This window comes from Mobula birostris, chromosome 21 (genome assembly GCF_030028105.1).
Source record: "Mobula birostris isolate sMobBir1 chromosome 21, sMobBir1.hap1, whole genome shotgun sequence".
Lineage (NCBI taxonomy): Eukaryota > Metazoa > Chordata > Chondrichthyes > Myliobatiformes > Myliobatidae > Mobula > Mobula birostris.
Window position 1 is genome coordinate 11361624 of NC_092390.1, and position 17708 is coordinate 11379331.

Genomic DNA, 17708 nt, shown 5'->3' on the forward strand with positions numbered 1-17708 from the left:
TGATGTTAAACGCTGAGCTGTAATCGATACAGAGCATCCTGATGTGTGTATCCTTGCTGTCCGAATGTCTTAGGGTTGTGTGAAGGGCCAGTGAGGCAGCAACAGGTCTACAGCAGATGCTTCGGTAGGTGAACTGGAGCAGATCCAAGTCACCATTCAGACAGGAGCTGATACGCTTCAACACCAGCCTCTCAAAACACTTCATCACTGTGGATGTCGGTGTCACTGGGCGATCGTCATTTAGACAGGTTGCCACGCTCCTCTTGGGCACTGGTATGGTTGAATCCTGCTTGAAGCAGGTGGGTACCACACAATGCTGGAGTGAGAGACTGAAGATTTCCGTGAATACACCAGCCAGCTGGTCAGCACAGGTCTTCAGTACTTGGCCAGATACTCTGTCTGGACTGGATGCTTTCCTTGGATTCACTCTCTTGAAGGCAGCCTGCGCGTCATCTTCAGATACTGAGATCAAGAGATCGTCAGGAGACTTCGGGGTGCGTGATGGTTCCACCCTGTTCTGGTGATCAAAAGTGAGCATAGAAGGCATCGAACTCATCTGTAAGCAAAGATCTGCTGTCCCCTATGTCGCAAGATTTAGCTTTGTAGGAGGTTATGGCATTCAAACCCTGCCACTGCTGTCGAGCATCCCTCACTGATTCCAGTCTAGTCCGGAATCTCCACTTAGCCCTTGAGATGGCTTTTCGGAGATCATGGCTGCACCTCTTGTGACATTCTTGATCTCCAGACCACACCATTCAACCACCAACCACACCCCTGGACTCCAGTGGCCGATGAAATCTCTGCCCAAAATGAAATACCTAGGTGCCACACCGCCAGGCTCAGGAACAGTTATTACCCCCCAACCAACTGCTGGTAAACCAGCATGGAAAACTTCAGTCACCTCGGCACTGAACTGATTCCATAACCTGCAGACTCACTTTCAATAACCATTTACAACTCACCTTCTCCGTTTGTTTTATTTGTGCCATTTCTACTGTACTCTGCTCACTTTACACCAATGACTGTGTGGCTAAGCAGTTCCAATGCCATATTCAAATTTGCTGACGACACCACTGTCATCGGGGGTGGTGACAGATTGGCTTATAGAAGGTAGATTGAAAATCTGGCTGAGTGGTGCCAGAACGACAACCTCTCGCTCAACGTCAGCAAGACCAAGAAGCCGGTTATTGATTCGGGAGGATGAAACCAGAACTCCATAAGCCAGTACGCAACAGGAGGTCAGAGGTGGGGAGGATCAGCAACTTTAAGTCCCTCAGTAGGTAAGTGCAATTATGAAGACATGGGGCAGCGTTTCTGAAGAAGAAAGCCCTTAACTCCGAGTGGAGTCATCATGACGCTGTCATGACGGTGTTTCTTTTAGCAGGCTTTCTTATTTTTACAAGGCCGAGTTGCTAGCACGACACTCAACCCAGCACGGATGGAAAGCGTGCAAGGGTGCTTGGGAGCCTCCGCTCCGAAGTCCGGCACTGATGCCACTACGCCACCAGCCGGCATCAGTATGACATCTAAAACTTTGACAAACTTCTTGCGCGGAGGAGTGTATATTGACAGGTTGCATCACAGCCTGATACAGAAACACCAATGCCCTTGAATGGAAAATCCTACAAAAAGTGGTGAATACGGCCCAGTCCATCACGGGTAAAGCCCTCCCCACCATTGAGCACATCTACACAAAACACTGTCACAGGAAAGCAACATCCATCGTCAAGAACTCCCACCACCCAGGCCATGCACACTTCTTGCTGCTGCCATCAGGAAGAAGGTAGAGGAGCCTTAGGACCCACACCACCAGGTTCAAGAATAGATATTTCCCCTGAATCATCAGGCTCTCGATCCAGAGGGGATAATTTCATTCAGCTTGTCTTGCCCCATCACTGTAATGTTCCCACAGCCTATGGACTCACTTTCAAGCAGGCTTCTCATGTTCTCGATATTTATTGCTTATTTATTTATTGTTATTACTTCTTTTTTTATTTTTTTATTATTTGAACAGTTTGTCATCTCTTGCACACTGGTTGTTTGTCTGTCCTGTTGGATGCCGTCTTTCATTGATTCTATTATGGTTCTTGAATTTATTGAGTATGCCCACAAGAAAACAAATCTCAGGGTTGTACACGTGACAAGCGTGTAATTTGAAGGTAACTTTACTTTCAACTTTGAATTTGTCTTGTTTTGCACATTTGTTGATTGTCAGCATTTGTTTATAAATTTTCCTGTATGTGCCTGCAAGAAAATGAATCTCCGTGTATGATACGGTGACATACACATACTTTGATAATAAACTATGCTTTGAACTTTGAAATGCTTTTCCCATTTTAACTACACAACTTCTACTTCGGGATGGGGGTATAGGATCCTTAAGTCCCACGCCAGCGATTTTGAAACTGATTATTCTCCACACTCATTAGGCTCCTGAACCAGTGTGAAATACCTGAATTCCAAACTGATTCCCCAACTTGTGGAGTCATTTTCAAGGACTTTACAGTTCATGTTCTCAGCATTATTTATTTATTATTATTATTTGTATTTCCACAGTTTCTCTTCTTTTGCACACTGGTTGTTTAACATTATGTGTAGTTTTTCATTGATTCTATTGTAGTTCTTTGTTCTGCGAATGCCTGTAAGAAAATTAATCGCAAGGTAGTATGTGGTGACGACTATGTACACTAATAATAAATCTACTTTGAACTTTGACCTTTGAAGTGCTCTCCTTCAACAGGAATCCAAGGATTTCCTGGACTGCCAGCTGAGTTACTTCAATCAATATGTGAATTGGGCCAAGAAAATGGTAAGCTTAACTTCTCTAACTTCCATTAATGCCCCTCCTCCCGTTCTTATACCATCCCTTATTTATTTATTTATTTATTATTTTTTCCCTTTTTTTCTCTATCTGTCCCTCTCACAATAACTCCTCGTCTGCTCTCCATCTTTCTCTGGTGCTCTCCTCCCCCTTCCTTTCTGCCTAGTCCTCCCGTCCCATGATCCTCCCCCTTCTCCAGCCTCGTATCCCTTTTGCCAATCAACTTTCCAGCTCTTAGCTCTATTCCTCCCCCTCCTGTCTTCTCCTATCATTTTGGATCTCCCCCTCCCACTTTCAAATCTCTTACTATCTCTTCTTTCAGTTAGTCCTGACGAAGGGTCTCAGCCTGAAACGTCAACTGTACCTCTTCCTAGAGATGCTGCCTGGCCTGCTGCGTTCACCAGCATTTTGTGTGTGTTGCCTGAATTTCCAGCATCTGCAGATTTCCTCATGTTTGCGAGTTTAACAATCCCAAACTTTCTGGGTGGGAATGAATTGTAAATTATAAAATTATGAAAGGGATAGATAGGAGAGACAGGAAAATTGTTCCTGGCTGGGAAGTGAAACTAGAGCAAGGGGACATAGATTGGGGGGGATAGATTTAGGACAGAGGTAGGGAGAAGATGCTTTTCTCAGCAAGTTAGTGAATCTGTGGATTTCTCTGCACAGAGAAGCAGTAGAGGTTATTAAATTAACTATATTTGAAGATTAACTTTTGCATAGCAGAGGAATTGAGATTTCTGGGGAAAAGGCAGGTGGGTGGAGCGGAACCCATGGCCAGATCACCGGTCATTTTCTAGAATGGCAGACTCATGGGCCAGGTGGTCAACCCCTGCTCCTATTGCTTGTGCTCAAATGAACGCCCCGCACCAGCACTGAAAAGCTGAGTAGTGCACCTCGCCCTCAAACTGTGATTGAGAGACTGGAGCATAAGGCACTCAGACCCTTGATCAGTTTGACTCAGCTCTCCCTTCCCGTTGGGCAGAAGCATGTCCTGCCAGGCTCAACAACAGCCTGTGTCATGCTATTATATGACAATTGGATGGTCCCCTTGTATGAAAAGGTGACCTTTTGACCTCACCATCGACGTTCTTATAGCCTTGCACCTTATTATTTCATTTTTGAGAAGAATTAGGCCATTCAGCCCATCAAGTCTGCTCTGTCACTCCATCATGGCCGATTTATTATCCCTCTCCAACCTTCCCCACGTAACCTTTGGCATCTTCATTGATCAATAATCTATCAAGCTCCACTTTAAATATACCCAGTGATCTGGCCTCCACACCGGGAATGAATTCCACAGATTCACACCCTCCCTGCACTGCATTTTCTCTGTGAATGTAACACTTCATTCAGCTTTCTGTGCAACCCATACAGAATGCTGGAGAAACTCAGCAGGTCAGGCAGCATCTCGTGAAAGAAATAAAGAGTCAACGTTTCAAGTGAATCCTGGTGAAGGGTCTTGGTAAAAAAACGTTGACTCTTTACTCCTCTCCATAGAAGCTGCCTGGCCTGCTGAGCTCCTCCAGCACTTTGTGTGTGTGACATTTCCATCCAGGTCATTTATATACATCACAAACTGCAGAGGTCCCAGCACAGATCCCTGTGGAACACCACTAATTACAGACCTCCAGTTCAAATTAGCCCCTTCAACCACTATTTTGTGTTACTCTGGATTTCCAGCATTTGTAGAATTTATTTATTTTATTCTACTTATTGAACTATAGCACAGAATAAGCCCCTTGAGCCGGGCTGAAGAATAGAGTTGAGGACGTTCTTTAGAAAGGTTTCCATTCACCTGGATTAACTATGCAATTCCAAACATTGTCCCAATTTAACCCTATCCTAGCCGCAGGACAATTTACAAAGACCACCTTCAGTACGCTGGATGAACTCAGCGGGTCGGGCAGCATCAGTCAGAAATGATGAGTCGATGTTTTGGGCTGGAACCCTTCATCAGGACTGAAGAATGAAAGATGGGGAAGGATTTGAAGAATGCTTGTAGCTTCAGTTGAAAGACCAGTAACTTGAAAGACAAAGGGGTGGGGGAGGGGAAGCATCGATATCATAGCCCTGAAAACAATGGGTGGTAGAAGAAGGAGGCGGAACCATGAGGGAGCTGGGGGAGGGGGTAGAGTGAAATAGGGATAGAGGAAGGGAGGGGGAGGTAATTACTGGAAGTTGGAGAATTCTATGTTCATACCCAGGGGCTGGAGACTACCTAGACGGTATATGAGGTGTTGCTCCTCCAACCTGAGTTTAGCCTCATCATGGCAGTAGAGGAGGCCATGTATGGACATACCTGAATGGGAATGGGAAGCAGAGTTCCGTCCGGCACAATCGACAGGATCTCCCGGTTGCCACCCACTTCAACTCTGCTTCACATTTCCATTCGGATATGTCCATACATGGCCTCCTCTACTGCTAGGCTACTCCTACACCCCTACTCCTCTAGGCTAAACTCAGGTTGGAGGAGCAACAGCATCTGCAGTGTATTTTGAATTTACAAAGACCAGTCAGTAGGTCAGTGGATCGTGGGAGGAAACTGGAGCAGCCAGAGGAAAACCTACACGCTCCTTACAGGCAGTGGCGGGAATTGAACCCGGGTCGTCTGTACTGTAAACCATTGTGCTGACCACTATGCTCTCTTGGGTTTAGTATTTTCTGCATCCTGTTGTTGCATACCCTTGTGCCACCTCAATGTACAATACTGATGGAACGAAACGATGCGAGTCCATGTGGTGCGAAACAAGGTTTCTCGTGTTATCTCAGTACGCGTGACAATAGTAAACCACTTTACCACTTGACTGTCCAGCCACCTTTCAACAAAGTCACTGCGGGAGCTTCACTCTCACTGACAGAGCAGCCGCACTACTTGGAGCTTTCTAAGATTCACAACCATTAGAGTAAAGAATTCCCTCATCATCTCAGTCCTAAACAAACAGAGGAGGTGCAGCCATTCACATTGCCACTGACCTGGGTTCAATTCCCACCGCTGTCTGTGTGGAATTTTCCATAACTGTGTGGGTGCTCCCCTTCCCTCTCACATTCCAAAAACATATTGGTCAGTAGATTAATTGGTTTCATGGGTGTAATTATCCCAGAAGTGCCTGTAACCATGCTGTATCTCTAAACATTTTTTAAAAATCTGTTCAATTCTAGCTCTCCTCACACCCCTCCTTTTCTCACACCTCCCTCTAGTGTGTTTCCTCCTTCCCTTTCTCCCATGGTTCACTCTCCTCTCCTATTAGATATCTTCTAATTCAGCCCTTTACCTCTTCCACCTGTCGCCTCCCATCACCCTCCCCCACCCACTCACTCACACCTCATCTGATCTCACCTATCGCCTGCCAGCTTGTCCACCTTCATCTCCCCTCCCCGCCACCTTCTAAAGAAGGGTCTCGGCTGAAACGTCGACTGCTTATTCGTCTCCGTATAGATGCTTGCCTGACCTGCTGAGCTCCTCCAGCAATCTGTGTGTTGCTCCGGATGCTCAGCACCTGCACGTTCTCTTGTATTTAAAATAATGTGGTCAGTCTTGGTTCTGTGTTCCTCAGTCCAAGGCCTGAACATTGCCACCTTCGCCTGAGTACAGTTCACTGTCACAGTCCCTCGTTCTAAGTCTCGGTGAGGAACAGCTGCCACACGTGCAGGCTGGGGTGGGTCCCACACAGTGGACGGGGTGGATGTTTGTTTGTCTGTGACTAATTTCGGCTCATTCATGGCTACTCAAGTGAAACCTGTTTATTTTCCAGATAACTCAGGATGTAGCCCGGTGCAAACCAGCAGCCAATGCCTTGGACTCTGTAGCGACCATCTCCTGTTCCTACCTTCTGGACTCATTGGTAAGAACGGGATTCAGAGGGGAAAGGAGGATAACACTAGTTCAGCTGAACAACTACCCACCAAGAGTTTCACTCTGTATCTAACCCGTGCTGTCCCTGTCCTGGGAGCGTGTGATGGGACAGTGTAGAGGGAGATTCACTCTGTATCTAACCCATGCTGTTCCTGCCCTGGGAGTGTGTGATGGGACAGTGTAGAGGGAGATTCACTCTGTATCTAACCCGTGCTGTCCCTGTCCTGGGAGTGTGTGATGGGACAGTGTAGAGGGAGCTTCACTCTGTATCTAACCCGTGCTGTCCCTGCCCTGGGAGAGTGTGACGGGACAGTGTAGAGGGAGATTCACTCTGTATCTAACCCGTGCTGTCCCTGCCCTGGGAGCGTGTGATGGGACAGTGTAGAGGGAGATTCACTCTGTATCTAACCCGTGCTGTCCCTGCCCTGGGAGTGTGTGATGGGACAGTGTAGAGGGAGATTCACTCTGTATTTAACCCGTGCTGACCCTGTCCTGGGAGTGTGTGGTGGGACAGTGTAGTGGGAGCTTCACTCTGTATCTAACCCGTGCTGTCCTTACCCTGGGAGGGGTGTGATGGGACAGTGTAGAGGGAGCTTCTAGAGTAAGGTTCTGTCTGTTGAAGTAGTTTGAAAATAAATTTACATTGAAAAATCTACTTATTAATTGTAATGCATAGAGGGGGTTGGTAACGGGAACCCCGAATGGGGTGTGGGGACAGAAAGGTGTGACGATTTGTATCTGTCTTTACAGAATGCTTTCTGGTTTTGCATGGGCTGGTGCACCATCTTCCTGATTCCGAGCATCATATTCGCAGTGAAGCTGGCAAAATACTACTGGCGCATGACCACCCTGGACGTATATGAGTACGTGCTTTGTAATGTTGAAACGAGTATGTGTCCAGTGTTGAAAGTGAGGTGACTGTTGTGGTCAGGAGCAGGAGCAGGCTGCCGAACCCCTCACGGTTATCGGTCAGTCTCAAAGTCAAGATCAGGTCTATTGTCGCGTGCACGAGTACGTACGTGTATGTAGGGTTCAAATGAAAAACTTACTTGCGGTAGCGTCACAGGCACATCACTTCACAGAATGTTACAGCACAGTACAGGCCCTTCGGCCCACAATGTTGTTCTGACTTTTTAACCTACTCGCAGATCAATCTGACCCTTTCCTTCTTCATAGTCCTCCATTTTTCTATCATCCATCTTCCCATCTAAGAATCTGTTAACTGCTGCACCATCGTGGCACACCCAGTAGCGTGGCGGGCAGTGTGTCACTATTACAGCTCGGGGCAATCCGGTTCAGGGTTCAGTTCTGGCGCCGTTCTGTAAGGAGATTTTGTACGTCCACTCTGTGGAATGCACAAATTTCCCACAATGCAAAGCAGTACTGCGTAAGTTAATTGGCCATTGTAAAATGATTTCCTGACTTGGTTAGGGGTCATCGGGTTTGTTGGGGGTGCTGGGACAGCGTGACTCAAAGGACCAGGTCATTAGATCAATAAATGCCCACAAAGTATCTGCCTCCACCGACACCCCTGGCAGGGTGTTTCATGCACCCACTGCTCTGAGTAACAACAGCAACCTCTGACATTTCCACCCCCACCTCACCCATACTCTCCTCTAACCACCTTGATATTATCCTCCCTTGTATCTGCCATTTACACCCTGGGAAAAAGTCTCTGGCTGTCCACTACCTATGCCTCTTACCATCTTGTACACCTCTACTAAGTCACCTCTCATCGTCCTTCACTCCAAAGAGAAAAGCCCTGGCTCGCTCAGCCTTTCCTCATAAGACATGCTCTCCAATCCAGACAGCATCCCGGTAAACCTCCTCTGTGTCCTCTCTAGAGCTTCCACATCCTTCCTATAATGAGGTGACAAGAACAGAACACGATACTCTGAAGTGTGGTCTAACCGGAGTTTTATAGACCTGGAACATTACCTTGCACTCTGGAACTCAGCCCACTGACTAATAAAGGCCCAACACACCTTACAGCTTCCTAACCACCCTATCAGCCTGCACAGCAATTTTGAGGGATCTATGGATGTGGACCCCAATACCTTTCTGCTTCTCAGCACTGCTAAGAATCCTTCATTAACCCTGTTTTCTGCCTTCAAGTTCGACCTTCTAAAGTCCCTTCACACCTTTCTGGACTGAACTCCATCTGCCACTTCTCGGCCCAGCTCTGCGTCCTATCAAAGTCCCATTGACAACATTCTACACAATCACAACACCACCAACATTTGTATTACAGTATCTGCAAAAACTACCACCCCACCCTCTAGGATGGTTAGGATTAGACAGCTACCAATATCTTTTCCCACGAAAGACAGCGAGATGAAAGGTTATTGGCTAAGAGAACATTCAGGTGAAATTTTCACAAGTAATTTTTGTGGTGGTGCCTTTCATCAATTTTGACCTTTAACCTCAAAATATTCAGTGATTCTCACTTTCACTGGGTGAAGTTCCAGGTTATAATTGTAAAAAGAGATGGCGTCTTTCTGAAAGTTGGCCATCAGCAGGGCGATATGAAATAATTCTGAGAAAGAAACAGATTGAGTGCAGATAAAACCTAACAGCACGACTGCTGCCTTGGAGTGCTGGTATGTTCTCTGTGCTTAGTGAACGCGGGGCTGTGAGTCATGAGCTATCTCCTGGCACTCGTATAATCGTCACTCTTTTCTCTCTCTCCTTCAGGAATGGCGGCCCACAGTTTGAGACGTAAGTGGACTTTGATTAGATTTCTGATTCCCTGACGTATGTCGGGGTGCTGGGTGCAGTCGTGACCGAAAGGGGAGGTGGGGGCACAATACAGGAGGGGATAATGATTCAATCCCTCCAGATGCTCCCCCTTAATACAGTTCTCTTTCCCGGCCAATTCACCATAAAATTTGTAGCCTTTCCTGGACAAAATCCTATCGTAAACACAAGAGATTCCGCAAGTGCTGGAAAAAAGAGGTGGGCAGAGCTCACCTCTGTCCCAGGATACTGACGGACTTTTACCGCTGTACCATTGAGAGCATACTCACCAACTGCATCTCAGTGTGGTATGGCAATTGTCCCGTATTGGACCGCAAAGCACTCCAGCGTGTGGTGAAAACTGCCCAGAGGATTACCAGCACCTATCTGCCCACCATTGAGAACATCTACCATAAACGATGCCTGGGTAGGGTGAAAAGCATTATCAAGGATGCATCTCACCCTAACCATGGACTTTTTACTCTCCTCCCATCTGGTAGGCACTACAGGAGCCTCCGCTCCCGCACCAGCAGGCACAGGAAGAGCTTCTTCCCTGAGGCTGTGACACTGCTGAACCTCTCATCACAGCACTAAGCAGTATTGCATCCATATTGTACTGTCTCAGTACTTTTATATTTGTGTGCTATAGCACTTTCTTATTCGCAGTTATTTTGTAAATAACACTATTCTTTGTATTTCTGGTCAGATGTTAAATGCATTTCATTGGCTTTGTATCTGTACTCGGCACAATGACAATAAAGTTGAATCTAATCTAATCTAAATCTAAACCTTAATCTGGAGCAATACACACAAAATGCTGGAGGAACTCAACAGGTCAGGCAGCATCTGTGGAGGGGAATAAACAGTCGATGTTTCAAGACGAGACCCTTCATCAGGACAGGAAGGCGGGGGGAAGAAGCCAAAATAATATTGGGGGATGGGGGAGGAGTATGAGCTACCAGGTGAGGGTGAAAGTGAGTGGGTGGGGGAGACAGAATGAGGTGAGAAGCTGGGAGGTGATAGGTGAGGGGAAAGGTGAGTGGGTGGGGGTGACGGAATGAGGTGAGCTGGGAGGTGATAGGTGAGGCCAGGTGAGGGGGAAGGTGAGTGGGTGGGGGAGGGGAAATAAGGTGAGAAGCTGAGGTGATAGGTGAAGCCAGGTGAGGGGGAAGGTGAGTGGGTGGGGGAGGAGGAATGAGGTGAGAAGCTGGGAAGTGATAGGTAGAAGAGCTAAAGGGCTGAAGAAGACAGGACAGGAGAGTGGACCTTGGGAGAATGGGAATGAGGAGGGGAACCAGACGGAGGTGATGAGCAGGTGTTTGGTATATTGGTCACCTCATTAGGTGGAGTGGTTCCTGCAAACGAGTGAGCCTCCGGGGTGGATTGGGGGGCTGTGGTAGCTAAGACCCTCCCATAGGCTGTGTTGATGGCCTCCTGACAGCTCCCCTGGCCCTGTCCCCGAACTGCTGATCACCTGTGCAGAGAAAAACATTTTTAAAGTGGTGGGGCAGGGCATGGGAAGGGATACAAGCCGGCAGGTGATGGGTGAGACCAGGTGAGGGGGACGGTGAGTGGGTGGGGGAGGAGGAATGAAGAAGCTGGGAGGTGATAGGTGAGACCAGGTGAGGGTGGAGGTGGTGGGTGGAGGGAGGGGTACAAGCTGGCAGGTGATGGGTGAGACCAGGTGAGGGGGAAGGTGGGTGGGTGGGGGAGAGGGAATGAAGAAGCTGGGAGGTGATAGGTGAGACCAGGTGAGGGTGGAGGGAGGGGTACAAGCTGGGAGGTGATGGGTGAGACCTGGTGAGGGGGAAGGTGGGTGAGTGGGGGAGAGGGAATGAAGTAAGAAGCTGGGAGGTGATAGGTGGAAAAGGTAAAGGGCTGAAGAAGGAGGAATCTGATAGGAGAGGACAGTGGACCCTGGAATAAGGGGAAGGAGGAGGGAAAAGGGGGAAGGAGTTTGTTTAATTGTGGTATCCTTTGTAAGAAAGCTTGTATGTTCTCCCCCTGACCATATGGGTTTTCTCCAGTTGCTCTGGTTTCCTCCCACCATCTAAAGGCCGGTTAGTAGGTGAATTAGTCATTGTAAGCTGTCCTTTATCAGGTTTGCGTTAAATGGATAGGTTGCTGGGTACCATGATTTATGTCCCGTACTGGGCTGTATCTCTAAATCAAAGTTCAAAGTAAAATTTGTTATCAGAGTACATACATGTCACCACATACAACCAACCCTGAGATTCTTTTTCCTGCAGGCATACTCTGCAAATCTATAGAACAGTAACTGTAAACAGGATCAATGAAAGAGCGTAGAAGGCAACGAACTGTGCAAATGCCAACATAAATAAATAGCAACAAATAACAAGAGCATGAAATAACAAGATAAAGTCCTTAAAGAGAGACCATTAGTTGTGGGAACACCAGGAATAGAATAATGATCCCCTTTTGTTCAAGAGCCTGATGGTTGAGGGGTAGTAACTGTTCTTGAACCTGGTGCTGAGAGTCCTGAGGCTCTTGTACCTTCGACCTGATGGAGTCAGTGAGAAGAGTGTGGGCGGGTGGTGAGAATCTTTGCTGATGGAGTCAGTGAGAAGAGTGTGGGCGGGTGGTGAGGATCTTTGCTGATGGAGTCAGTGAGAAGAGTGTGGGCGGGTGGTGAGGATCTTTGCTGATGGAGTCAGTGAGAAGAGTGTGGGCGGGTGGTGAGGATCTTTGCTGATGGAGTCAGTGAGAAGAGTATGGGCGGGTGGTGAGGATCTTTGGTGATGGATTCTGCTTTTCTACAGCAGTGTTTCACATAGAGGTGCTAAATAGTTCGGAGGGTTTTACCCGTGATGTACTGGGCCAAATCCAATGCCTTTTGTAGGATTTTCTGCTCAAACGCATTGGTGTTCCCATACCAGGCCGTGATGCAGCCAGTCTGCACACTTTCCACCACACATCTATAGAAGTTATAAAATAAATTGAAAAAACTCTCCCTCCTTTTCTCTTTCTCTAACTCCCATTACCCCATCATTCCTTCTCTCACCTGCCCATCGCCTCCCTCTGGTCCCCTGCTCCTTGTTACCCCTCAAGTGCCCTTTAAATCTTTCCTCTTTCACGTCTAATCTATGCCCTCCAGCGGTAGGCTCCCTACCCTGGTGAAAGGATTGTGACCACCCACCTTATTTCCTCCCCTCAATGCTATAAACCTCTATAAGGTCACACCTCCACTTCCTGCACCCCGGGGAGAAGAGTCCTTATAACTCAAGCCCTCCTGTCTTGTGAATCTTTTCTGGGGCCTTCTGCAGAGAATGGAGGGATGTAGACATCGTGTAGACAGAAGGGATTTGTTTAGTTCTTTATTCTATTATTAGTTTAATTAGGTCAGTACAAAACTGTGGGTCAAGTGGCTTGTTCCTGTGCTGTACTCTTCCAAACTCTGTTTTTAAGATTAGTTTCACCCGTCACATCTACATCAAAGTTTTGGAACATACGGTGAAAAGCGCCACTCGCGTCAACGACCGACACAATCTGAGGGTGCGCTGGGGGCAGCCCGCGAGCGTCGGGGTCACGACCCACTGACCCTGACGCATATACCTTTTGGAATGTTGGAGGAAATGATGCCAAGTCTGCCTTTGTGAGCTGCTGTCCGGGATTTGAACTCGGTCTGCACGTTGTTAATCCGCTCCAGTGACACTAGCCACGTTGCTCAGCTAGGAACCGGCTTCACGTGTGCTGGAAATGGTCCCTGAGCTTGAAAGTGACCCAAGTTGGGAGTGCTCGCAACACTTATAGAAAATAAAACTTAGATCAGGCACATTACATGGAGAAAGAAAAAGTTACCCTGACCAGCTACCCTTTCATCTGAACTGATGGAAGGTCGTTGATCTTGAAACATTACCTACATTTCTCTCTCTGCAGATGCTGCCCAGCCGGCAGTTTCTATTTTATTTCGGGTTCCCAGTATCTTAATGTTGAAATATTTATGGAGTTCAGACCATTCAATCCATCTAGTTGTGCTTACATCCGCGTGCATTGGATGACCACCTGGGCTTTCTGGTGTCCGTGATGCTGACTACCCAGGGAATACATCCTCAGAGAGAAAATCGGGAGAAATTAGGAATAACAATTGTTAAAACCGGGAGGCTGGGTGCATGATGTATAACTAATGTTATATCTACTTTGATCTAGGAGAAAATTTAATAAGTGAAGCCCCCAGACTAAGATGGTCCCAACGATGCTGGCCTGCTCTGACTCTGTGTGGACAAAGGACAATGAGCCTTCCCTGCGTCTCCTCATTTCTGTGTCCGTGTGACATCGCCAGCAAGCACTAAAAGTGAATTTGTAGACTGCATCTTGAACAATGTGTTTAACAAAAATCCCAAACCCTCAGATCAATTTCCTGGGACCTCTGTGCTTTAGCCTCAGCCCATCAAGTTCTCTCTCAACCACGAAGATTGAACCAGCCCTTCTTCTTCATGTTTCTGACCACAGTGCACATCTTTATCACGTGCTTTGCAAGGCAACCTCCTTCTCTCCTAGTGAGCCCCTCTGAGAGATCTCCTGCTCCCTATTGTTCCTTTACGCCCGGCTGTAACATCCATCCTTGCCTTCTGCTGACGTCCTTCACTCTCCTTTTCCAATGGTCTCTCTTCTCCACGTGATCTACATTGTATCCTTAAGTAACATCTACCAAAGACTCCTTCCCACGTGACATCACAACATTCTCTCTCACCATCACCTCCCTTCACCATCTTGAGAGTTTGTGGAATCTGCTAGTCACTTAGTGGAGGGATACAATGCCTACAAGATGATCTTTGGGAAGACCTTAGTGTGGACTTCATTTCCCAGATCTCACTGGCCTTGGCATTGTCTTGAGCCCAAAAGGAGCTTCACGTCTTTTGTTTTGCCAATCATAGGACTCCGTTAGTCTTCTGTGCTCTACCATCTCACTGCTAATCAACATCCCCTCCCATGACCACTCTGCAGAACCATGATCCTCTCCACCTTTGGTCCCAATCACCATCCCCACCCTCTGCCCTCAACACCCCAGCTCCTAACTGCTTCAGCATAGCAATTCAGGCTCTCGTTTCCCAGAGGACATCCGGGTCCTCTGTCCTATGACCTCCTCCAGTCCTTTTGTGCTCTAACTGTCCTCTAATTCTGTGGATTTCTAGTTGCCACACTACAGGAAGGGTACAAAAGATGTACTTGGATGAGAGAGAATTAGCTGTATTGGATGGCTTTTTTTTGGAGCATTGAATGTTGATAAAATTATGAGAGGGGTGATGATCAGAATCATTGTCCCAGGGTGGAAATAAATACCTCAGGACACAACTTTAAGATGAGAGGGGACAGTTTGTAGGAGATTTGAGTGGCAATTTTTTAAATGTAGTGCGTGTTAGGTGCCTGGTATTGCTGCAGGGGAGGTGATCGACATTTAAGAGGCAGATGAACAGGCAGGAAATGAGGAGATGGAGACTATGTGCAGGCAGAATGGATCCGTTAGATTAGCATTACGTTCAGCCCTGACATTCTGAGCTGAATGGCCTGTTCCCATACTCTGTTGCCCTGATTTTAATCCTTTCATCAGCCCCTATTCTAACTTCTTCAGCATTTCAGGTCTAGCCTCCAACTGTCTGGGCCTGGCATCCCTGTATTTGCTCTCTAAACCCCTCTGCCTCACTCTTCTTCAGACACTCCAATGTCATTGAAACCCACCTCTTTGAGCGCACTGTCACCTTCTTTTGAGGTCAGATAACTATCCTGTGAGGCACCTTTACCTGTTAAGCCACACAGCATTTGCTGTTTACAATGGAGCTAAAGAGGTAAAAAATAAAATTGTAAATAAATTAAAAGTTCTTTTGATTATGCTATGCACTACTTCCGGTTTCCCTTTGTCCTTGTTCTCTATTAACTTTGTCAAAGTATTGGTGTTGTTATGGATAGACTGATAAATTGGTTTATGATGGTCTCTTTCTGAGGTAAGTGAAATGTTTTAGTGTGCCAACTAGACAGAACGGACTGTACATAAATACATTACATAAGGTAATAAAAAGGGAAACTGAATGCAGAGTAAGGTGTTACAGCTACCAGGGAAAATACAGGCAGACAAACAAAGTGTTAATGATATTGGAAATATGTCGGAAGATGTTTATCTCGGGTGGTTGATGGTTGGGTTTGTTCTCCAAACTTGGCAATCGACACCACCTGAGCTACACATCTTGTCAATATCTCCTCACGTGGTGACGAAATGTCTGCAGGTAACTTGCCATGTTGACGTAGTTTGGCACCTTTTGGTGTGTGAGAGTTCTGCTCCAGATCCTGATAACAGTGGGATAGAAGATGGATTCGCACCTGGTGAATCAGGATCATTATCAGAATCTGAAACCGAATCTCGTTTATTATCCACTTGCGGAAGTTCCTACTTGCTTCAAAAAGGTAACAATTATACCAGTGCCTAAGAAAAATAATGTGGGCTTCCTTAATGACTACTCCCCTGCAGCACTCACATGGACAGTGTTGAAATGCTTTGAGAGGTTGGTCATGACTAGACTGAACTCCTGCCTCAGCAAGGACCTGGACTCATTGCAATTTGCCTATCGCCACAATAGGTCAACGGCAGACACAATCTCAATGGCTCTCCACACGGCTTTAGACCACCTGGACCACACAAACACCTATGTCAGGATGCTGTTCATCGACTATAGCTAGCATTTAATACCATCATTCCCACAATCCTGATTGAGAAGTTACAGAACCTGGGCCTCTGTACCACCCTCTGCAATTGGATCCTCAACTTTCCAACTGGAAGACCACAGTCTGTGCGGATTGGTGATAACATCTCCTTCTCACTGATGCAGTGATCAACGCTGGCGCACCTCGGGTGTGTGCTTAGCCCACTGTTCTACTGTGTGTGTGTGTGTGTGTGTGTGTGTGTGTGTGTGTGTGTGTGTGTGTGTGTGTGTGTGTGTATATACACATCAGTAAAACAAAAGCGCTGATTGTGGACTTCAGGAAGGGTAAGATGAAGAAACACACACCAATCCTCATAGAGGGATCAGAAGTGGAGACAGTGAGCAGTTTCAAGTTCCTGGGTGTCAAGATCTCGGAAAATCTAACCTGGTCCCAACATATCAATGTAGATAAAGAAGGCAAGACAGCGACTATACTTTATTAGGAATTTGAAGAGATTTGGTACATCAACAAAAACACTCAAAAACTTCTATAGTTGTACCGTGGAGAGTGAGAGAATTCTGACAGGCTGCATCAGTGTCTGGTATGGAGGGGCCACTGCACAGGACTGAAAGATGCTGCAGAGGGTGGTAAATCTAGTCAGCTCCATCTTGGGCACTAGCCTACAAAGTACCCAGGACATCTTTAGCAGAGAGGAGCGGAGTTAACAACACTAATAACACAACAGCCCATGTCTTTTCCTTTTCTTTAGTTTAGTTGATTAGTATTGTTTAGTTTTCTTTCTAGGGTATTTTTTCTTTCCTTTTTTCATACTACTTCTGCATTTTTTTCTTATATTTGTATTCTGTAAGATTTTGGGAGGTTTAATATCCGTGTGTTAACTGAGTTTATATTTATATATGCTAATTATTAACAATGTAATCCCAATAGCTTTGTATTAATACTATGTTATGTTTAACATTTTGATATTAACAGAAAGACTGGAAAAGAAAAAGGACATCTTCAGGAAGTGGTGTCCCAGAAAGGCAGCACCCATTATTAAAGACCTCTAGCATCCAGGGCATGCCCTTTTCTCACTGTTACCATCAGGGAGGAGGTACAGAAGCCTGAAGGCACACACTCAGTGATTCAGGAACAGCTTCTTCCCCTCTGTCATCTGATTCCTAAATGGACGTTGAAGCTTTGGACACTACCTCACTTTTTTTAAATATACAGTATTTCTGTCTTTGCACTTTTTAAGATCTAGTCAATATACATAACTGATTTACTTGTTTATGTTTTATTTTATTTATTATTTTTTTTCCTCTCTCTCTGCTAGATTATGTATTGCGTTGAACTGCTGCTGCTAAGTTAACACATTTCACGTCACATGCCGGTGTTGGTAAAACTGATTCTGATCACTGACATATTTCATCAGATTGGTTGTTTTGCAGCAGCAATACAGTGCAAGACATTAAACATGCATAAGTTTATTGCAACTTATACTAATGTTTTTAAAAAGTAGTGCAAAAAGATTGAAAAATAGCACGTTTATCCACAAATCAGGAATCTGATGGTGGAAGGGTGGGTCTTCAGACTCCTGTACCTCCTGTCTGATGGTAGCAATGGGAAGAGAGCACCCCC

The 17708-nt window shown here is 46.3% G+C and overlaps 1 protein-coding gene across 1 annotated transcript in view; it reads left to right on the forward strand.

Annotated features, from left to right (window-relative positions):
• Positions 1-15272, forward strand: part of LOC140185888 (prominin-1-A-like) — a 95868-nt gene extending 80596 nt beyond the window's left edge. The window contains 5 exon segments of the mRNA XM_072239692.1: positions 2741-2809; positions 6577-6666; positions 7428-7540; positions 9372-9395; positions 13581-15272. Coding sequence (XP_072095793.1) covers positions 2741-2809; positions 6577-6666; positions 7428-7540; positions 9372-9395; positions 13581-13599 — 315 coding nt within the window. The 3' untranslated portion in view covers positions 13600-15272.
• The last annotated feature ends 2436 nt before the right edge of the window (positions 15273-17708 follow it).